Raw genomic sequence first — 24030 nt, 5'->3', positions numbered from 1 at the left:
CACTGTTCCATTGATTTTTCCAGTGTTTCCTAGAAGAAAACAAAAAGTTTTCATCTGCCTTAAACTCATGCTCATAATGTAGGGCGAGTGTATGGGTTAGCTGAAAGAGTACTGGATTTGGAATTGAAGGACACTGAGTATGCTCTGTATTCCTCATGTAACCCTAATCGATTCTTTTCTATGCTTCAAACTGGCCCAGCTGCAAAATGAAGAGGTTGAATCTGATGCTATTTAGGGACTCTTCCCAGTTCTGAAATCTGGGATTCTGTTACATAGATTCATTAACTAAGTAATTTGGGGTAAAAGGAGAAAAAGGGAGATTTAGACCCAATTATTGCACCAGACTTATCAAGACAAGCTTTTAATTGCAATAGGAAAAAAACTCCTAAAGACATAGATCCTATAAAAAAAAAATCCCATGATTGGGAGTTGAAGGGAAACCAAGGAATGTGAATTTCTTGAGAGCAGAAACTTTTATTTTTTTGGTCTGTGTATTCTTACCTCCTAGGTAAGGTACCTAGTACTTTAGTACTAGGCTACTAAGAGCCTAGTACAGTGCTTAGAACCTAGTGCTTAACAAATGTTTATTGGATTTAAGAGATTTAAAAAGATGATCACATTTATATTGCTTTCCCCTTTTCTACAATCTAGGGACCAGGAAACAAAGCAAATCTTATGCTACATCTTATGAATGGTAATGGTTGCAGGTAATATAGCTGAGGTGATATGAAGCAATGTAGGAGAGAAATGGGCTTTAGCTAGTTCAAAAAGTAACCTAGCTAGTGCTCTGAAAGTGATTTTTGAGAGGAAAAAATCTAGTGAGATTATAAAATAATAGATACATTGAACTGGAAGGATTTAGGGATTATTTAGTCTTGTCCTACCATTTTAGAGATGCAGACATGAAAGCCCACAAAAGGGAAGGTCACATAAGAAAGTTGCAGGGGCAGGATTCACATTCAAATCATAGGGTCAGGAGTTTTAGGATCGGGAGGGAACTTAGAAATCCCTAATCCTTTCATTATTTATTTATTTACAGAGGCAATTAGGGTTAAGTGACTTGCCCAGGGTCACACAGCTAAGAAATGTTAAGTGTCTAAGGTCAATTTGAACTCCAGTCCCCCAACTTCAGGACTGGTGCTCTATCCACTGTGTCACCTAGCTGCTCCTCCCTAGTCCTTTTAAAGATGAAGAAATTGAGTGTCTGAATTGGGATTTGAACTTGGGTCTTCCTGACTTAGTCCAGAGCTCTTTCCACCGCACCACTTTTTCTGCCTAATAGAAGGTTTTGGAACACAGATGGAACTTAAAGTTTAGAGATGCCGAGGACTTTCAAAAGCTTAGAATCTTAAGATCATAGAATTAAAGACAAAGGACCTACCTTAGAAATCAAGCTCAATCCTATCATTCTTCAGATGAAGGTCTTGTCCAGTTTCTTCTCCTCCTAGAAGAAAACTGAAGCTCATAGAGTAGTAGCTATGTACAAATAGATGTCAGAGCCACGGGCAAACTACATATTCTGACTCCCTAACCAATCTATTTCCCACAATCCTACACTACTTTCTTTTAGTTTGAGTCCGATACATTTAAGATAATGGCAGCATAAAGAACTGGAAGAGATCTTGGAGATTCTCAAATCCTGGTCTTTCATTTTACATATGAAATTGGGTGCAGAGGTTAGTTTCCGCACCCCTCCCCTCCCCATATAAGGCATATAGAGATTCAGAGACTTGCCTAAGGTCACACAGATCATAAATAACACAACCAAGATTTTAATCCTGTAATAGGGATAATGCTTATTTGCGCTACCCTGTTGAAGGATTGTTACAAGGAAAAAACGCCTTATAAACTTTAAAGTGCTAAAGTGTGCATATATTATATGCGTATAACAATATAAATCAGAATTTTTACAAAATCTTTTTTCTTATAATAACCTTATGTAAAACTTTATACATGGTGCCATATACCAAGTCAGTAGCAGCAGCAGTACTCAAACCAATTCTTTTGGCTCCAAGCCCAGAGTCCTTTATGGTACAGGTCAGTATAATGCACTACTTTACAATTCTCTGATTAATTGAAAAGATTGATCCCTTCCACTTATTCTGAAAAGGTCTATGAATGAAATAGTGCTTCATCTGGTTACTATCTAGTGCTCTGTACACATGGCTTAAGGGTGCGAATCCATGCTTGGAAAATTATTTGCCCCAGGACTGCTTGATGAAAAAATCCAAAGAGGAGAGACATTCCCATTAACTGGTGAGGGTTGTGAGTGAAATCCCTGGAATGTGGTCATGTAATCCTCTTGTTCTACCAATGAAGTCTGGCTGCTCAGGTCAGCGAGGCCAGAGAAGGGATAAGAAGGAAAGGGACCGACTCATATTCTCAGTGACCAGGTTTTCTTACAACAGGTTAAATTCATATTTGTTTGGTTATGATCCTAGATACTTTATCTTTGACCAGTTTCCCATCTCTTTTCTACCAAGGAATAAAAGCAGTATATTTGGTGATATACTCAATGCATATTAATCAACCTGTAATGCTTTTTTAAAACTCCATTTCAAGGAAATTGTTGCCGTTCCCTCTACAAACATTTTTATTTTGAATACATATAATTCACCAGATCTCATAAATATTTTCTATGCAATTGATACACAAATGTATCAGGCTGAAAATTTCCACTGAGAAATCAAGCTAGGCTTTTAATATTTATTTTGTTTTTATACAAATATAAGTATACTTATATATTATATTCATGTATAGGCACATATGTGTACAAGTATTATTCAATTATGTCTGATGCTTCATAACCCCATTTAAGGTTTTCTTTAATTTTTTAAATTTTTTTCCAGTTAAACATAAAAACAGCATAATTGCCTAGATTCAAATTGGCTTCCAAATTCTCTTCTCTCCCCACCCCTTTCATTGAGAAGGCAAGCAATTTGATATGCATCTTATATATGCAGTAATGAAAAACATAGAAAAAAATTAATATAGGGGACAGCTGGGTGGCACTGTAGATAGAGCACCAGCCCTGTAATCAGGAGAATCTGAGTTCAAAGATGGTCTCAGACATTTAATACTTCCTAGGTGTGTGACCCTGGGCAAGTCACTTAACCCCAATTGCCTCAGCAAAATAATAATAATAATAATAACAATAATAATAATAGATCAAAATACAAACCCAAGAAACATAAGGTTTAAAAAGTATGCTTTAGCTCTATTCAGTCTTCATCAGATCTTTTTTTGAAGATGGAAGGCATTTTTCATAAGTCCTTCAGAGATGTCTTGAATTAGTGTTGCTGAGAATAGCCAAGTCGTTTTATAATTGATCACTTTAGAATATTGCATGTTACTTTGTACTCATTTCACTCTGCATCAGTTCATGTATGTCTTTCCAGGATTTTCTATGATTAGCTTCTCATTTCTCACAGCACAATAATATTCCATCACAATCATATGCCACGAAATGTTCAGCCATTCCTCAGTTGATGGACACTTTCTCAATTTCCAATTCATTACCACCAGAAAAGAGCTGCTACCCATATTTGGTCATTTTTCCAAACTGTTTTGCATAATGGTTGAATCGGTTCTTGACTCCATCAACAATGTATTAGCGGCTCAGTTTTCTTACATTCCCTCCAACATTTGTCATTTTCCTTTTCTGTCCTATTAGCTAATCCAATAGGTATGAGGTAGTACCTCAGAATTGTTTTGATTTGCATTTCTCCAATCAATAGTGATTTAAAGCATTTCTTTATATGACTATGGGTAGCTTTGACTATTTCATCTGAAAACTGTTGATATTTTTTGATCATTGGTCAAGTGGAGAATTTGATTCATTTCTCCATAAATTTGAGAAATGAGGCCTTTAACACAGAAACTTGCTTAAGAATTTTGTTCAGTTACAACTGCTGACCATTCCCCTCCATAGAATTTCCCTCCTTTGTTTATGCTATTCTCTATCTCTGTCATTTTGCCCTGTCCCTCTTCAAAAAAAAGTTTTGCTTCTGACTGCTGCCATCCCAGTCACCCTCCCTTTCTATGAGCACCCTCTCCTTTTCTCATTCCCTTCTCATTTGGGTCTTTCTTGACAAAGACACTGATTTGCCATTTTTCTCATCTTGTAAATGAGGAACTAAAAAGAACAAGGTTAAGTCACTTGCCTAGCCACACAACTAGTAAGTAAGTGTCTGAGGCCAGATTTGAATTCAGAAAAATAGGTTTTCTTGATTCCAAACCCAATACTCTTATCTACTGCACAACCTAGTGGTTATGTGTATATGTATATATGAATGTGTGCATATAAGGTTATATAGACACATGTGTGTATATGTATACATAATTTGTGCATGTATATTTTATTTATACACACACACACACACACACACACATTCACACAACCTTTTCCTCATTCTGTGTTGAAATTTCTTTTTGGCCTTGCAGACAGCAGACCTGAGTTCTAGACCAGGCTGCTCCGTGATGCTTGGTCTGAAAAAGAGAATTTTAGGGGAACAGGGAGAAATAGAGACGTTCAAGTACTGGGGGATAGAGCTGCCATGTGCAGAGGCATTAGACTTGTCCAGGTTTGCCCCGGAAGGAAGAACAAGAAATGAGATGTAGAAATTGCAGAAATGTAGATTTCCATTCTATGTGGGAAAAGTTTCTTAGCAACAAGAATAGCCCCAAGTGGAATGAATTGACTTAGAGGGAGAGTAGATTTCTCCTCATTAGAAGTGTTTGAACAAAGCCTGAGTGACCTGTTGGGAATGTTTCTAGGGAACAGGTGTAATACATACCCTATGACTCCAAGATTACACATCTTTCAACCATGAGATTCTGTGATTGGTTTTGTTTTGATTTGTTTAAAATTTTTATACATACACATATACACATAGGCTAATTTTTTTCTCTCTCCTCAGAAATATTCATCTAAATTTTCTGATATTATAGAGAATTTGGATCATACTGACCTCTTCAGTTTTTTCAACTCTTAAGATTATCTATGACAAATTTGTGAGCAAACTAATTTGTATAAAATGAGTTTAAAGTAATGAAGTGATTTTAGATTTGCAAATGGCACTTTCAAATATTTATATTTATATATATATTTTCACTTTATTCCATGCGTTACCTTTCCTCCCCCCTCCCTTGCCAAAGACTAACATGGTTTCAACATTTCCATAAATTTGAAAATATATATATATATATATATATATATATATATATATATGTATATGATATAAATTATATATAAGATAATTTGTGGGAGGCACAATAGTGTTGTAGAAAAAACACTGATCTACAAATCACAAGAGATTGAGGCCCTGGGTAACCCAAGCTTTGTTGTATAACAAAGATTTATTATACAATCTTAGAAATATAACTTCCCTTTTCTGGAGTTCAGTTTCATTGTCTAAATGAAGTTGGATGAGATGGTTTCTAATATTCCTTCTGACATTTTCAAGGTAATACAAAAATTTTCCAAGGCACCCAAACCAAGTGAAAAGTCCACCGACATTTTATTATCAAACACACAAATTAAAATATTATCAAAAGCACAGCTTAAAAAATTAAATGTTGCTTTATTTACTGACTGAATTCACATCTCCTGAAATTCATATACAGATCGACTAAAAGCAACATTTACATTAAAAAACAAAACAGGGAAATGGGATGCAATAAGGCGGAGTCATCATTAGGGTACCACAGAATAGCAAATCACTACTAGCTACTCACAATCAATAACAATAAAAACATTATGTTTTGGGATCTAGGCAGGGAAGTGAATGAATGCAGTACACAGGTCACTCCCCACTTTCCCACAATCCTCTCCTTCCCTGCCCAGATTATTTATTTCTTTGATTGGAAAAGCCAACATGAACAATCATGTACAATGGCAAAAGAGCAGTAAACAGACGAGAAAATGGCTATAAAAAGGATATAGTGTTACTTGGTAGTATGCTTCCTTCATGATCCTATAGCTACTTCCTGACATTCTATCTCCTTCAATAGCAGACATTTTGTATCTGTTCAATAAAAAATAAAGCTTCCCATTACAATGTTTCTTTTCTTTTTCTTCTTCTTTTTTTCCCCCCAACTAAGAGCACAGCCATCAATAGTCTTATTCCATCAGCACAATTTTCTCCTGAGAAAAATCGAGGGAGGCAGAGTGTGGCAGCCATGCTAAGTGCTGTAGTGATGCCCTATGGGATCATTTCTCCTTGAATTAAAGGACACTTTTTGTTATGTATTTATTTAGTCTCAAAAGCCAGGAAAACCCTACCACTGCTTAAAGCCTAAGGATGTTGCCCTTGGACTTTTGAGTCAACTTAATAAGAAGGAACTCTTCCCAACACACAAATACAGTATATACTATTTCTGTAACACCTCAATTGAATGTGATAACGTGTGCTAAGCAGGGGGAATCATAGAAGTGGGAAAAAGAATTTTCACACAATCCAGACTCTCCCTTCCCATGATGTTAGTGTTTTGTGGTCTATATTTTTATGGAGAAAAAAGTAATGGTAGGGGACAAGGGTGTGAATGCCGTTACACATCTGTTTCAACTCTTATAAAAATGTTAAGCTGGAGTAGGCATGTAGCTGGAAGTAGTCCTGGACTACTACTAAAAGCACATCCATCAGCTTCAATGATAAATAAGAATCACCCAACCAAATGATGGAGACCCTCCACCCCCACCCCCCCAGAAGATGTCCACCACGAAATGCTTGTTAAAAAGATTCTCTCCAAAGAAAATTTTAGTCTGGGGTAGAATTGATTGAACGATGGCAAACTTCAGAGTTTTTGGAATAAGGAGATCCCTCTAGAAGGAAGAATTAACCATAAATACAAAGTATAGTATGTCCTTTTAAAGGGACAAAAGTCTTAGTACATTTGTAAGTTATTGAAGCTTATTAAGACTTCTGGGGCACCTTGTATTCTCCACAATCTCTCTTTCAAAATAAAAAGTCCACCTGACACTTTAAGTGCCTCACTTTGGAGTATTTTTTTTATATGTCTTCTTCCATTTGTGTTCATTTCATGGACATTCTAGCAAAACAAGAATTGGTCTTTGCGTTCCAATTCACATTGTAAAATTAGCACTTGGAGGGGGGGGAGACTTTCATGGGTTTTATTTTGCTTCATGAAGCTGTCAGAAACAGCTTTAAGCTGAATTTAAGCAGAATAAACTCAAACTTATATACAAGGAGGAGGAAACAAAGTGGTGAATGAATCATGTGCAATATATTAGCAGCATACAAGTTGGCATAAAGGAAAACCATTGGTGGCTTATTGCACTTAATACCAGGTTGGTTCTCAAGTGGCTCAATAGCCTGCATGTTAGATCTATAATGGCCAGTAGCACATTTAGATTTATACAAAAAAATAAAAATTAACTGTCAGCCCAACTGATGGCACAATCTGAATTGGTGATTGGCAGTAGGGATGATAGTGGAAGCATTGTGGAAAGGGTGTGTGGGAAGGGTTGTCTTGGGATTTACCAGACCCAGACTTGTGATATGGAGACTTCAAAGCCTCAGTCACTGGAGGATCAACCTAAGCCATTTGCCATTTCTTAGATGATAGCAAAAGTACGCTGTGTGCTGGAGGAGGTAGATAATTAACACGGAAAGTCCTAAGAGAAATTCTGTTAGAATTTTTCTGATCAAATATTTTCATAATGTCCCAGGATAGAAAAAGGTCATTCATTTAAAACTGAACACAAGCTAGGAAGGAAAGGGTTCAAATAGTACCAAACTGATCTGTTCCTCTATTTTTAATATATATAAATGATGTATGTAATACATACATAGTGTTTATGTATAGATATGTACATATGTATATGTGATTTAGGTTCAAGGACTTTAGAATCCTACTCATGTATGTAAAGTATACCTTACAGTTAATTTTGGGAAGACGGACAACAAGTATATTACTGATTCATCTAAAATGACTCATAATCATTCTTCCTCCACAGACAACACAGGGCATTCATTGTTAAGTTGATTGCTTCTCAAGGTCTCCAGGCTTGTGTTTGAAATATAATACAGGGTGTTTACTCAAGGACCAATACTTTCATTTCATATGTATCAAAGACATAGAAAAAAGGCACTGAGCATGGTATAGGCTTTTATAGCCATAGAAAACAGGTGTGAAGTAATTTTCAAAAGGCTTGAAATCGCTTTTACAAGTACACATTTCATAAACAGCCTATGGCCAATTGATACACATGGCTAATGCTACTGTCTGATAATATGCAAAAACGGCTCCATGAGGCAAGAGAAGCAAGGAAGGCAAGGCTTCAATAATAACAATTATAATTCTATCGACTTCATAATTTTAAAGATAGCAGATACATTAATATACATTGTCTTGATTTCTTTAAATATAAGATATTAGCTTCTGTACAACCCATTTTATCCTTGTGAGGACTCGCAGAAATGCAACACAACAAAGCATGCCTGGTTCCCATATTAGAGACAATAGCATTCAAGAACTGGGATGAATTAATTCTTTGCAATGCTTTAGAAGTCTGTCTTAGGGAGGGTGGGGGTGGGAATTATGAAATTTCCTGGAAGGCCAGCCCTCCTGGATTTTAATGGACATTTAATTGATTAGATTTAAGCACCGGGCCCAGAAAATCATGTTCCACCTGATGTAGTTTTATTTTTTGTGGTATTATTTTGTTGTATATGTGTGTGAATGTGTGCATTTCTTTTAAATCAACTGATTTTAGTTCTTTGGGTAAAGTGGCAAGATGTGCACGCTTCGGAAGACACAGTCCTTTCCTTTTCATTTTTGCTCTTAAAATCACTTGATGGGAAGACTTAAACCAGAGTGTACAAAACGTTCTAGAGGATGGAAATTTTTGACAACATGCCGACGTACTGGAAGATGAAATACAGCCTTACCATGAAAATTAAGTAGCAACACTCCATGATCTTCTGATAAGTGGATTCTGGACACACACTTTAACAGTTACACACAGAAATCCATAAAACAGCATGTGACAAGAGCTGGCACCGTGAAGTTACAATGGCTTTCCGATGTGGCAAAGCTTGGGACCAGTGGCTTCTATAAGAGTTTAAAAATCTTTGGGTGAATGAATAAAGAGCCAAAATGCACATCTGGTTCCTGTCCCAAAACCAAGTCCCAGAGAAATGAGGCAAGTCAGGACACCAGGTGTCAGTTGGATTTGTTGGCTATCCCATTATCTGGGCCAGCTCCCTTTTCCCTTCTGTGGCGATAACTTCCTTCTCCACTTGATAATCTGTCCTATTGCACAGATTCTCCTTGAGTTTGTTGAGCTCATACTCATGGAGGATTTGGATGGTGAGGAACTTTTCCCGTTTGATTCGGGCTTTCACCTCAGATGGGACGTCAGGGATCATCCAGGCCACAAAGAATTTGACAATAAAAACAATATGCTAGAGGAAGAATTTAAAAAAGAGAGATAATCAGAACAACCAAAAAACTTTAAAGGCTATCTTGTCAAATAGTCTTATTTACTAAGGCCCAAAGAAATTGGACACCTTTCCAACATGTCAAATAACTGGAATTTGAATCCAAGACTTCAGATTCTTGACCAAATGTTATTTCTATTATACTACCTTTTGTATTACTGGGATTGTTTTGTTATCCACATTAATGGTTTCATAAGAACTTTCTACATTCAAAGAAATTAAGCTCCCCAAAGTACTGGGCTACCTACTCAATAATCCAATCTACTAGCAACTAAAGTCAATATTAAAAGAGGTAGTACCAAAGAAAAACTGAGCCAAGAAGACTGGAGTGGACATCTCAACCCAGAAGCTACTCAGCACTGTTAAGTGATTTACAAAATAATGGAAGAACTAGATAATTATAAAGATAGTTGGTAAATGTGGGTAGTAAAAATGCCAAAGATCACAAGAAGCTCAGAGTTGAAAGGAACCTCAAAGCCTTTATCTATATAGGGCCCTTCTTTAAGCCATTCTCAATAGGTGTTCATTCTAGCTCTGGAGGAGCTCACATTAACAGGGAGCTCACAATATAATGAGGGTGCCTATGACTGAATGACTGAACAAATCATTGTGCAAATGTATTAGAATACTAATGTATTACAAGAAATTATCCAAGGAATGAGTTAAGAGAAACTTAGTAAGATATTTATGAACTGACAAAGAATAAAGTGAACAGAATGAGAAGAAAACAAGTTAAATAATAATGATTCCATTAAAAAAAATAAACAACTTTGTAAGACTTTAAAAATTTTGATCAAAGCAGTACCAATTTGATTCCAGAAGGCTGATAATGGGATTATGGGAAATGATCTTCCATGACCTTACTCTTGCTGCTAATGATACAACAAGGCTTTTTTAGGCTGAGATTGGAGTCATGTTCTCAGTTCCCTATTAGGATTCCTATACCAGGTATCTTCCAGAGATTTGTGCATTTCTTACAGAATCAGCAGAACCAAACTTATCAATTTCTCTCCTCCCTCCCCCAAGAAAACATGATAGTTGTCCTGAAATATTAGAAACCTTGAAGGATAAGTAGGATTTAAATAGGAGGCATAGAAAGGAAAGATTGAAAATGACACGAGTCCTACAAACCAGATCGTATCCCAAGAAGAACAGCCAGGATGGGAAGGGGCTTAGAAATTATCTTCTAGTTGGAACAACTAAAGGAGTGAGGTAGAGTAGAGTGTGAAGCCTGAAGAAAGGCTAGACAGACAGAGAATCATCTTTTAATTTTTGTTTCTTTTAATGTTTCTGACCTCATAGCAGGGTTTGAAAACATCTGTAATGTGCACATAAACATACGTGTGTGTGCATGTGTGTGCATGTGTGTGTGTGTGTGTGTGTGTGTATTAGAGAGAGAGACAGAAGGAGACAGAGGGAGAGGGGTAGGAGACAGAAAAATGGAAATAATAAGTAGGGGGGGGGAGGGGTAGAAAGACAAAAGGCAGCACAGAATGATGTGGCTATTGGAGAGAACAGGGAAAGGGCCAGCATAGATAGCATGCTATCGGACTGGCTACATTAAATAGTTTAAGACACACTGTTTTTTGGCTGGGCTTAGTACATTATCTAGAATATGGTTTGAGAAATTAAAACTAACCCATTTGGAGAGAATGGGAAACCGGTTGAGTGAAGAATTATGCCTCTTCTCACGTTTGCTTAGGGCAGCCCATGGCTGGAATAGACCAGCGGTGTTAAACTCAAATAGAAACAGGGATCAGTAATCCATACATATAAGAATCCCTGTAGGTTTCATATTGACTTAGTTTTAAAATATAGTATCTACTTTTACTTAATTTTTATTTACTTTGTTAAATATTTCTCAACTACATATTTTTAACTTATTTTTTCCCCCACTACATTGTAATCTGATTCAGGAAGTACTCAGGAGTGTCATGGGCTGCAGGCTGTGCATCAAATACAACTGGGGTAGATGACACAAGGAATAACAAGAGAGCAAAAGTTCATCAACTGAGACTTCAGAATTCCCCGAGTCCAAATGAAAATTCTAGCAAGTTTCAAATTTTAGATAAAAGAAGGAAATACCCTTATTTAGTGAAGACTAAAATCCCTTATGGTGCCTCAGTGGAATGTGAGGGTCAGCTTGACTGTAATTTCCACCATAAAAAAACAGACAGTCCCAACTTGAAAATGAGAACTGATTTACAAGATAATGAGAGAGGCTGGATGACTACATTTCAGCAACATGATATAGAGAAGATTCCTAAATTGAATAAGAGACTGTACTAGATGCCTTCCAATGCTTCTTCCAATTACAGAAAGAACAATATATGAGGGAATACCAGTTTGGATTTTTGCTCAGATATGGTTTAAACTAAATGACTCTGGCCCCTCCTCCAATTCTGAGATGATTCTCTGTCTAGCCTTTCTTCAGGCTTCACACCCTATTCTACCCCACTCCTTTAGTTGTTCCAACTAGAAGATAATTTCTAAGCCCCTTCCCATCCGAGCTGTTCTTCTTGAGATATGATCTGTTTGTAGGACTCATGTCATTTTCAATCTTTCCTTTCTATGCCTCCTATTTAAATCCTACTTAGCCTTCAAGGCTAGCTAAGACCCACATCTACCCATGAAGCCTTCCTTGTCTACTCATAAAAACCATAGAATCAGAGTTGCAAAATACCTTAGAGGCCATCTGGTTCAACCCACGTTTGATTAAGAATTCCCTCTCCAACATTCCTGTTAGTGGTCATTCTGCTTCCCACAGGAAGACTTCTAGTGATGGGGAACTCATTATCTCCCCCAGACAACTCATTCCATATGTGGATAGTTCAGTTATTAAAAAAATTTACAACTAGACTCAATCTATTCCTCTGTTATTTCTATCCAATACTCCTAATCCTGACCTTGGGGGACGATTAGAACAAGTTTATCTCCTCATCTCCATAATAATGCTTCCAATATTTCAGGACAACTATCATGTTTTCCTGAGGCAAGAACTTGATGTTCTACTTTTGTATTTTGTACAATAACAATGAGCACCCTGCAGGGGAGTAATCATTTTTTAGTGCATTAGAGATTTCCTAGATAACTTTTTTCTTAATACTAATTTCTTTCTTGAGTACAATTCCTATTTCAAAAATGTAGAAAAAAATGCCAGGTATCTCATAAACATCAAAAGATTGAAAAGCAATATCTTATTATAAGAGAGAGCAACACAAGGATGGGTTAGATAATAAGGAAGGACTTACTTCCATAATGATGATGAAGGCCATCTTGGCAGCAAGAATGTGCCAGAATTGCATGGTGTGCAAGTATTTCTTTTCATGGTCAGGGGGATAGCGATAATCTCTATACCTATATTGGGAAAAGGAACACAGTCAGGAGCTGCAGGTTTTCCTTTTTGTCAAGAAGTGGCAGATGGTACACATATGAAACATTTGTAGGAACCTGTATGATTGAAAGGGATCTCGGTATTCACTTCGTCCAATTCTCTCTTTTTACAAATTAGGAAACCTTGGAAAGTCCAAAGAGATGTAGGGACTTCTTCAGGGTCAAGGAAGCAATAAGCAGCAGGGGAAGGTCTTGAAATCTGGTCCTTAGAATACAGAGATATTATCACTGTATCACAATGTTTAGCCATGTTATACATTATTTAGCACAGTGGCTGGTATGTAGTAGGTGCTTAAATTCTCATTTTTCTTATCTTAGAAGAGAATGGTTTTTGTTGTTTTTCATCTGTTTTTCAGTCACGTCTGATCTATCACGAACCCATTTGGGGATATCTTGACAAAGACAATGGAGTGGTTTACCATTTCCTTCTCCAGATCATTTTGCAGTTGAGGAAACTGAGGCAAACAGGGTTACGTGATTTGCCCAGGATCACACAGCTAGCAAGTATCTGAGGCCAGATATGTATTCATGGAGATGAGTCTTCCTGATTCCAATTTCAGGGTTCTATCTACTGAACTTCCTACCTGCCCTCAGATGAGGAGGATAATACCTCTATTCCCTACTTTATAGAGTTATTGTGTGGCTCAAATAGGATAATGTATAGAATATGCTTTGCAAACCTTAAAGCACTATCAATCCCAGTTATTAATTTATTTAGTATAATAGACAGAGTACTAGCCACGGAGTAAAGAAGTTATATCCTGTCTCTGACAATCTCTTAATTTCTTACTGTCTCATTCAACTCTCTAAGAATATGAGCAAATTTGCTTCTCTGTTGGGAATTCCTTTATTCATCCTGGGATTCCAAATCAGAAATTTTCTCATGTAGATTAAACCCCAGATCCAGATCAAAAATAAAATCAGCATCACCATTATCATTATTAGAATCATAATTATTTTTAGGGATCCTTTTTCTTATGATTCTTGATATTCAGAAGACTCACAGCCAAAGACGAGATGAGATTCTGGCACTTGTTGTCCTACTTTTCTAGTTGATGGAGAAACACTCTAAGTTTCAGAGGTTATAGGATCATTCCAGGTAAACAGCTATTTAGTCATGGTCTAGACCTGTGACTTTTGGACTCCCAGGCAAGGTCTAAGATACTGATGTTAGGAAAGACTCCTAACAAGTAAGAGGATTAAACCATACCTGCAAGTGGTGAATGAGCCCGTGCTCCCAGCAGGTAGAGTAGTATTTGGAAAGTCGGAGATCTGGAACACGGAAAGGCTGTTGTTGATGTATCCAGACATGGGGGAATTGTTGTCGGTTGAATAGGCATAATAGTAAACCAGCCGGGGAATCATGTCTGAGGTGAAGGCGACAATGAAGGCCTGAAACCAGTGAGGAAAAACAAGTGAGTAGTGAAAGCACCGTTGATCTCATCAGTCATATAGATACCTTTACAAAGTAAAAATATGCTAGGAGAGTGCATTAATACTGTAGCTACAACAGCTCTGAGAAGTCCACCTTCCTTACTGTCATCCTGGAAATCCAAAAATATCGTGTTATCCTTATCCCTTAACACCAGTGTTATGAAAGGGCCTATTGAGATTAGGTATGGTCATTTCTACTGATCATTTTTGTTGGTTAGAGGTGGAGTCAGTGTATGTTTCAAGGGATAGATTAGAGGTCATGTTATATAGGATCTATTTCCCCCAGTAATTGGACAAGGCCGTATGAAAAGGTAAAAAGGCACATGGGAACACTCATTCCACATTTCATCATGCTTAGGAAGAAAGCAGTTAGTCAGGGCAGTGGAAAGAGAATCTCAGTTCAAATATAGTCTCAGTTGCTTGAATGTGGGCAAATGCCTTAACCTTTACCTGCCTCAGTATCCTTATCTGTAAAATGATGATAAAAATAATATATTGGTTGAACTGAAATTTGAATTAATCTCCCCTATTTCTATTGCTGATTAGCAATCACTGTTATGTTTTTGCCTTAAGTGGAGCCTAAATCTGCAACTGCAACTTCCATACCTTCTTTTGCCCTTTGACATAGACAAAAATTTAAAATTTAGTGATGAGTTCCATACACTACAAGTCTTCTCCTAAAGGCTCTAGAACACTAGGACCAGGAAAAAAATCAACATCAGAATGAGATATTGCTCTCGGCAGGCCCAGAAGGAAGAATCAAATGCAGAGTTGATTTTCAAAAATCATATCCTCAGGAAACAAACTTCCCACCCAGAAAATCAATCACTTAGTTTAAAATAGTCAACTTACATTAGTAACAACGGACAAAACAGCCATGCCATTGAGAATTTCTTGCCACACTCCGATGCTGTGGGCTTTGGCAGCCACAGGCCTCCTGTACTGGGTGGTTAGTTTCCAAGAGTCAACTCGGATTTCCAAAATGTTGTTCATAAGGGCAAGAAGAGGAGCCAAGGGAAAGGAGGCCACAAAGAGGGTAATGAAGCCAAACTGGATGACTGTAGAGAAAGAATCAGAAGCACCAACTTCAGTCCACAACCACTTTAAGTATCTATTGTATGCAAGCCACTATACCAAGTTCTAAAGTTGCAAAGACAGAAACAACTTCATTCTCTCCATTACAGGGGTAAAAATTAGCCACAGAACAGGAAGGTGTAGTCTCTAACATCAAAATTCAAGATTAGGAATGAAACTCCCATAATCTCTCTCTGCCAGTATGGATGGCCTATGAAACACAGATTTACCAAAGTCCTTTAATAATGTTACTTATGATTTTAGCCTGAACTGCATCAGGAATTCTATAAAGTATATGCCTGGTATTTAAATCAGCCCTTCCTTTGTAATTGTCCCAAATTTGCCTCGTGAGATCTAGACCTAGAACTGCAAGAACTCCAGCTTCTTCATGTTATATAGATCAGGAAACTGAGGTCTGGGGAGGCTAAATGATTTCTTAAAGTCATCCAAATAATAAATGACTAAGCCAGGATTCAAATAAAGATTTTCAGGCTCTGGATTTAGCATTTTTTTCATAATTCATGTGATAAAATGAGAGGACTGGACTTGATCTTCTGTAAGGATACTTCCGTCACAGATTTCTTGATCTTGTCATCTATGATCCTTTAAAACTTTATGAATTATCTCTAGTGTCCCCAGGAATCGGTAAAGCAAGCTTTTGTCCAACCAATCCCTTCTTGTGATAATTTGATGGTTTTGACCATGGTGCTTTCTAATCTTCATCTTCTCATTCTGAGGTGTTTTCACTAGCTGTTCCCTTATGCCTGGAACTCTTTCCTTCCTTCTCTCTTCCTCCTAGCTTCCCTGGCTTCCTTCAAATCTCAGCTGAAATCCTGTCTTCTACAAGAAACCTTTCTCAGTTTTCTTTGATGCTACTTCATTTCCAGTGTGATTATCCCTAACTGATCCTATATAAATCTTGTTTTTACATAGATGCTTGCATGTAGTTTTCCCTATTTAGCCAAAAGAACTTTGTGAGACTACGGACTGTCTTTTCTTCTCTTTATATCCTCAGCATTTAGCATAATGGTTGGCACATGGTAGGTATTTAGTAAATGCTAGCTAATTAATAAATGTGCTAGTTAATTGATTATATATACTAACAATCGAGTATTCTGTAATTGACTATTCCCTTTAGCTCCCTCTGCTGGCAGACTCTTGAGAGTCAACAAATTCAATACAGATCAATAGGGGTAAGTATAGTGGCAAAGAACTTCCTATTTCTTTACAGTTTAGGGATTAATGGCTTTAAATTTTTTTTCTTTTTTGTCTCTTTAAACTATTAGACTTCACTTCTTAACATGTGCCATGTTACAAGTCAGTAGCAAATCCAATGCTTAGCAGAGTGCTCAGCATAACGGTGGGTTCTTAATATTTATTGATTAACCACAACTGCCATCTATTAGTAAATATTACCTTCCTCTCTGATGAACAGGTTCTTCAATAAGAAAGCTAAAGAGAACTTACCCATTTCTAAGTACTCATAGAACAGCCCCAGGGGCCCAAAACTCTGAAGAGCATGATCCTGCTCCCATCGGCTGTACAGTTTCTCAGAGTTAGTCCTTGCTCTCCGGCGTCGCCACCAGTTCCAAACCCAACTGTAAGAAGAGGGAGAAGGGATAGGTTGGAATAAAACAAGTGGCCAAAGTAATAACTGGAGCTTGAAGGAACCATGTGTGTAACCTAGTCCAATAGTCTCTTGAAAATTTATGGGGGAAGTAGAGCCTTGACTTATTCCAGCTTCATGTAATAGAATGCTTTCTTTGGGGTCAAGAATACTTGGGTTCCTGTCCTCCCTCCAATACTTACTAGTCATGTGAGCATGGGCAAATCCCAACCTTTCAAACACTGATTTCCTCATTATTTGAATGAGGATAACAACACAGAGTGGTCTACCTTAAAAGGCTATTGTGAGGTTCAAATGAGATCACACATGTAAAGGACTTTTCAGATTTCACATTTCTATAAAAGAGCCAGTTAATATCAGTAGCAATAGCCAGCTGCAGATTCAGAGTGAGAAGTTTATGATGTCACCTTAGCAGCAGATCTCCATGGAGTCACTCAGGGTTTTCTCTACTTGGTTCTGAGTGGTTTAACATTTTGATTCATAATTTGGATAAAGGAATGGATGCCATACTTATCAACTCTCCAAGGGACACAAATCTGGAAGAATAGTTAATTTAAGCACTGCATGACAGAGTCAGAATCCAAAAAAAGATCTTGACAAGCCACAGCACAAAGCTAAATCTAATAGGTTGAAATTCACTAGTGATAATAGGATGCAAAAAAACAATCCATTTTGCAAATACAAAGTGAGAGACGTGCAGTTAGATGGTTCTTTGCATGAAAAATCTTTTAGAGTTTTAATGGACCGCAAGCTCAATATGAATCAGTAGTCTGAAGTTGCAGCCAGAAATGCTTAATCCAATCTTAGACTATATTAAGCTTGCAGAAATGAGGAGATAAAGGTTCTGTGGCACCTTGGCCTGCTAAGATGAGCTTGGGATATTATGTTCTGTTTAGGATTGACCCTGAAAAGCATCCAGAGGAAGGCAATCTGAGTAGAGTAAGGCTTTAAGTCCATTTCTTTCTCTCTTTTTGGGGAGGCAATGGGGGGGGGAGGAAGGAAGGAGGAGGGTTAAGTGACTTGCCCAAAGTCATACAGCTGAGGACATATTCAAATACATACACATACACACAGACACACACACACAAACATATATATAAAAACATACATGCACTCAACATACACACACAGAGTTTTAAATTTTGCCTTCATTATGGCACAACAGCTCTAGGAAGGAGGTATTATACTAATTTCAGAGAGAAGGAAATTGAGACTTTAAGAGATAAAGGAACTTTCCCCACAATCACAACTAATAGGTGGCATAGGTAGGATTCAAACTCATATGTTCCTACTCCAAGCTATTGATATAAACTACTTTAACAATGTCAACACCAGCTTTTAACATTATAATTTCCTCTTTTTTCATCTAATTCTTAGCTGTGAATAAAATGCAACATTTCCCCCCCCCCCCCAGTTTTTCTTCCTTCGCATCATTTCTACTACACGTCTAGAAAAAAAAAAAAATAGATGTCTTTACAAAGACTCTCTAACCAATGGTTTTACAATCTTAAGCTCTACTACTAATGTGGCAGAGATCAGCAGTCTTTCTCTCGCTCAGTAGGATCATCTAATAAGAGACAGTCAAATCCTCTTTCCTCCCATATCACTCAGGGTAACAGAGCCACACTTGGCCAAGCCTGTGTTACTTTACTGAATTAGGGACTATTTGGTTTACAGATAAGGTTTTTACTGGTTTAAATCTTTGCTGTGGAAGTAAGACTGTCATTATTCTCAAAGGAATCTACATGTTTGGGCCCTCTAAATGAATTAGGGAGCTTTCCTTATGACCTTAAAACTCTGTGTAAATGTTATATGGCTATTATTAGGTGGGGAACTCCAAAGCAATACGTACGGCAGAATGGCTTCCTGGATGTTGCCCCAAATCTGCTTTCCAGCCATGATGATCGTGAGCTGTGTTGTCAGTTCTATAAGGCAGCCTGCTGGATCACACTGAGCAGAGGAAAAAGAAAGGGACAAAGAAACAATGAGAAGTACATCTTTTTCCCCAAGAAAAGAAATAAAAGCCCCAACCAAACTATTTGAACACCAACTAACCATGAACAATATATATATAACTTATCATTTTAAGGATTAGAGAAGGATGGGGGAAGTCTGTCAAGATATCTTCTAAGACATGACTGGTCAATATAATTTAACAAAAATTTATTGAAGACCTGCTGTATATAAGGCACTGTGCTAGGGACATTTTTTTTAAAATGACAGTCCCAATCTTCAAAGAATTTATGCTGTAGCAAGGAAGGTATACATGCATAAGGTACCATAAGACAAAGTGGAAAAAAAAAAACTATACAGTGGGAACTCGAAGTACCCTAGGAAAACTTGGAGAGGAATTAAGTAAGCTCTCAGAGGCCAAGGAGCTCACTACAGTGCTGATCACATATTAAGCACTTAATAAAATACCAATGACCCAAAGGGGACCTTTCTATGAAGAAAAGACCTACCTCTTCATTCCTCCATTTGCTGAACATGTATGTGTAGGCTCCTGGGTAACCCACAAATTTCCCTTTAAAGAACGCCACATAAAAACATGACGAGTAATAGTTGACGAATTGAAACAAGAACATTTTCATGGTAAGCCTGTTCTCATATTCCAAGTGGGTTCGAGGAATTTCTGAAGGGTCAAAAACACAGAATGTTAATGCTGAAGATTGTGTCGTATCTCCCCGAGAACCAGTATTCACTTGGGTAACTGGACACATGACTGTGGCTAAGATCTAACCAGCCTTCAGGGAATAGTGATATAAGAATTGCTCCTGGAGTCAAAGGACCCAGATTCAGACCTTACCTGGCATCCCAAAAACCTATATAGCCTAAAGTTAAATCCAGCATGAAGGATCTCCCATGGACAACTTACATGGATCCATTTCCTCATCCATAAAATGAAGAAATCAGATTAGATTGTTTCTGAGGTCCCTTCCAACTCCCCACTTAAATCCTTTCTAAAATTATGTCTTTGCTGTCCTCTGTAAAGCTGGATTACCTAAACACTTCCTCATAAAGTTTGTGCCTAAATTAGCTATGATCTGTTACTTTGGTCTATTAATTGCTTAATACGCACATAGTTGCTTTAGACTTCAAGAAATAAGCTTTTTGGAGGAGAGGAGGAGAAAGAAGAAGAAAAGAAGACATGAACTCAACTCTAATTATTAGGATTTTACAAATACAATATTTATTTACGAATGAGCGATCATATACTTGAAAAAGTTGTACAGCTAGAGTTTTCATCAACTTGTCTACTACAGTCAATGCTGTCTACCATTGTCAGAGCAGTCTGGAGAAATCCCTAGAATTCTAGGTTTCCTTTAAACTGTTTCCAATAGAAGTCTTTCAGTGTAAAGGAGAATGAAAGATCTTTGCTACTCTTGACCTTCATCCTTTAAGAGCTTCCAAATACACCTCAACAATAATACTATATGAGGATCCATTCTGATGGAAATGGCTATCTTCAACAATGAGAGGATCCAATTCAGTTCCAATTGATCAGTAATGAACAGAACCAGCTACAGCCAGAGAAAGAACACTGGGAAATGAGAGTGGATAGCATTTACACTCTGTTATTGTTTGCTTGCATTTTTGTTTTTCTTCTCAGATCTGATTTTTCTTGTGCAGAAAGATAACTGTATAAATATGTAGACATATATTGTATTTAACATATACTTTAACATATTTAACATGTATTGGACTACCTGCCATCTAGGGGAGGGAGGAGGAGAAAAATTGGAACAGAAGGTTTTGCAGGGGTCAATGCTGAAAAATTACCCATACATATGTTTTGTCAATAAAAAGCTATAATAATAAAAAAAGACTTGCATTTCCTATAAAGAGAGTAGAAGTAGATGGTTTCTAAGATATTTCCTAGCTCTCTACCTAGGATCCTAATATTTGGAAGACCCTTTTCTATCATAGAGTCCTTTAGAAGGCTGATGAAGACCACAGATCTCTTCTCAGCAGAGTTTTTAATCATAAAATAACATACATAAGTTCATAAAATAAATGAATTACATGGATATGTAGTTATCAAGGTTTTTTTTAAAGCACACTTTCACAATTTCTACTTAAAAATCCCGCTCTCTGTATTACTTGATGTTTCTCTTATTGTCTGCTGACTGCTGTCTCCTTTCTAGAGGCTCCTAAATTTTATAAATATATATCATATAATTTTCCTCCTTACTCACTCACTCTCTCATTATAGATACAGATATACCTACATGTAGACTTATATATGTGTGTAAAATGGAAATTCATATTCTGAAAAAAAATGCAATGAAATTTCCATTTCCAATGAAAATACCTCAAAGCTAAAAAAGTTATATTCTTTTCTCCACACAAGAGGGAGCCAAAGACCCAGACAAGCAGTGGCCATAGTTTTGTTCTATTAATTTCCTCCAGCAGAAGCTAACGTTATAAGGTCAATGTCTTTTTAGAGAATCTGAATTAATGCTTCCCCTTTACATAAAGGCATATACAATAATGTGCTCTAGTGGTGATCCTCCTGATTTTAGTGCAATTTAACTGCATTTCAATTAGAAGATGACAAAATGAATTTATTTAAGTGCATCTCATTTAAACAAGCTGCATGTAGAGCTGATTATTGTTATTTTTTAAGTAGTTGATTTGCTCCGATTGTCCTTTTATTGGATGACAGAGCATGAGAGTTGGAATAAGAAAATAAAAGCTTTCCTGTTGAGAGAACAATGGAGCAGAAGAGATTTGAACTTTGGGGACTCTTGCTATTTAATTGGATTGGAGTTGCTACCCCACCAAGTGTGTAATATATAACTCATCGTTTACTTACCCTCAGAGAGTCTTGGAGGGAATGGCTTGAGGGAAGGGGTAATATGGGCAGAGAGTCATTGATTTCGAGCTGAAAGGAATTTCAAAGGTCACCCAGTCCAAAGCCTTCGCTTAAATGATGAGAAAAGAAGCCCACAGTACACTGACAAAACTGAGATTAGAATCCAGCAGTCCAACATGGGGTAATCTAGAATCTTTGTTTCTTTCTGACTCATTTGTCAAATAAGTAGGACTGTGAGCTTGGCTTAGTAGGACAACATGTAAACTACAGGATTGTCATTCTGGACATTTAGTATTGACCATTGTAGAGGAAAGAGGGTAGAATTGCTGGAGATCAGGGCTTCTCAAACTTTTTCAAACTCATTACCCTTTTTTGTCAGAGAAATATTTATATAACCCCAAGGAACATAGGGATATGGAAATAGATATGCAAATCAAACATTTACTAATAATAAATCATATTTCATTACCTCCACATTCAGTTATATGACCCAATATGGAGTTGTGAACCAGTTTAAGAAAGTAGGGAGAAGTCATGAGAGCTGCTATAGTTAGTGAGGTAGCAAAATAGGTATGGTGTTAAGTCTCAATTAGTAAGATCTGAGTTAAAATCTAATAGAAGCTTTTGAGCTGGGTGGCCCTAAGAAGTCACTTGACTTCTGTCTGCCTCACCTGTAAAATGGGGATAACAGTAGTACCTACTTTCTAGCATTAGTGGGGATCAAATGAGATGATATTTGTAAAGGACTTAACAGTCCCTGGCCCTTAATAGAAGTTTAATAAATGCTTATTCTTTTTCCTTTCCCTCCAGCCTTTTGTTTAGGAGATTTAGAATTACCTCTTCTGGTTTCTTTTACCTTTTAGGACAAAAGGACTTCTAAGGAACCTCATTAAATGTAGTACCTTGCCCCTCCCCCTCCCTCTTTTCTTCTAAATGAGACAATCAAAATCATAAAGCTTTTAGGAGGGAAACAATATGATTTACTTAACCCTCAACCAGTTCTTAAGCAGGGGCTAAAAGGAATTGGGCCAATAATGTAGTAAGTTCAGGGGAGATTTACTTGTTTCTGTCTCTCCTTTCTATTCTTTGTTCTCCTTTCTATGAAATCCTTGTTTATTAGAAAACTACTTCTTTGGGTTAACACTGTTTTTGGTATCCAGGCCATAGGATGACTTCAGAGATGAAAAAGCCCTACACAGGAAGGGTTTAACCACTAAACTTGGGCATGAGAACAAGCTGGATCCAAGACACTTAGGTTGACAGATGGAAAGAGCCATTTAGGGCAACTCTTGCATTTATACAATACTTAACAGTTGTGATCTGTCCAATGACTCACATATGATTTGAGTGGCAGAGGGGCAGGACTTGAGTCCTGGCATTCAGACCAGTGCTCTTTCCCCTTCTCCATTTGGCCTCAGCCTTATGCCAAATGAAAATGTTTCTGTGCTCATATCTTAGGTTGGACAGAAGGGGAGGAGGGCGACTGGAATGGCCGGGAATCTGCTTTCATAAATATGAGTGACATCCACTGAATATGACAAAATGTTTGCTGAAAGACACTTTGGAGAATATTGAGAATAAATTCCATTAAAATTCAAAGAAATCTTGGTAGCATTTTACCTTTAAATAATTAGTTTAAAGTTAAAGGAATCTCTTAAAAATAGCAAAGGTTGAAAAGCATGGAAGAGTTGAAATCCGTACTATTAGAGGGAATACTAACACTAAGGAGATCAGGAAGTCACTGAAGTACTAAAACAAAATCCTTTCTTTCCTTTCAACTTTTCACTTTTTTTGAAGCTAGATTATACTAGAAGCCAATTTCCTTGAACCACTTGGTGACTTATAGTCAGTCACCATGTTATCATCACTATGCCATCCACCCAAACTGATGTGGGGCTTTACCTCCAGATACCCATCTTAACTCAGAATGCCTTCACATTTTAAAATCAATATCCAGTCATTCCTTTCTGACCTGCCTCACTTTCCCTTTTTGTAATGGGATATTCAAGAGAGCCTAAAATCCCTTCTGACTCCTAATAGCCAATTCATTAATCCCCACGTCAGTTTCCCAAGACTCCACTGAACAATAAGATCATATACTCAGAACTGAAAAGACCATTAAAGATGAGTGCAGAGGGGCAAAAAGGAGAGTTGCTGGTCTTGGGCTAAGGAAAAGTGGGGTTCTAATTGCACCTTTAATGCTTATCAGATGTAGGACCCTA

The 24030-nt window shown here is 37.3% G+C and overlaps 1 protein-coding gene across 8 annotated transcripts in view; it reads right to left on the bottom strand.

Moving 5' to 3' along the window:
- Positions 1 to 5495: 5495 nt before the first annotated feature.
- The window catches only part of ANO5 (anoctamin 5), a 145156-nt gene continuing 126621 nt past the window's right edge, over positions 5496 to 24030 (bottom strand). For all 8 annotated transcript variants that reach the window (XM_031941867.1, XM_031941868.1, XM_031941869.1 and 5 more), the window contains 7 exons: positions 19455 to 19624; positions 18845 to 18942; positions 16833 to 16963; positions 15144 to 15349; positions 14068 to 14249; positions 12716 to 12821; positions 5496 to 9428 (listed from right to left, as the gene is read on the bottom strand). In XM_031941867.1, the coding sequence (XP_031797727.1) occupies positions 9204 to 9428; positions 12716 to 12821; positions 14068 to 14249; positions 15144 to 15349; positions 16833 to 16963; positions 18845 to 18942; positions 19455 to 19624 (1118 nt within the window). In that variant the 3' untranslated portion in view covers positions 5496 to 9203. The remainder of the gene's footprint in view (positions 9429 to 12715; positions 12822 to 14067; positions 14250 to 15143; positions 15350 to 16832; positions 16964 to 18844; positions 18943 to 19454; positions 19625 to 24030) is intronic.

Source organism: Sarcophilus harrisii, chromosome 6, assembly GCF_902635505.1.
Source record: "Sarcophilus harrisii chromosome 6, mSarHar1.11, whole genome shotgun sequence".
In the NCBI taxonomy this organism is placed as follows: Eukaryota; Metazoa; Chordata; class Mammalia; order Dasyuromorphia; family Dasyuridae; genus Sarcophilus; species Sarcophilus harrisii.
This window is presented reverse-complemented; position numbering and strand designations above follow the sequence as displayed.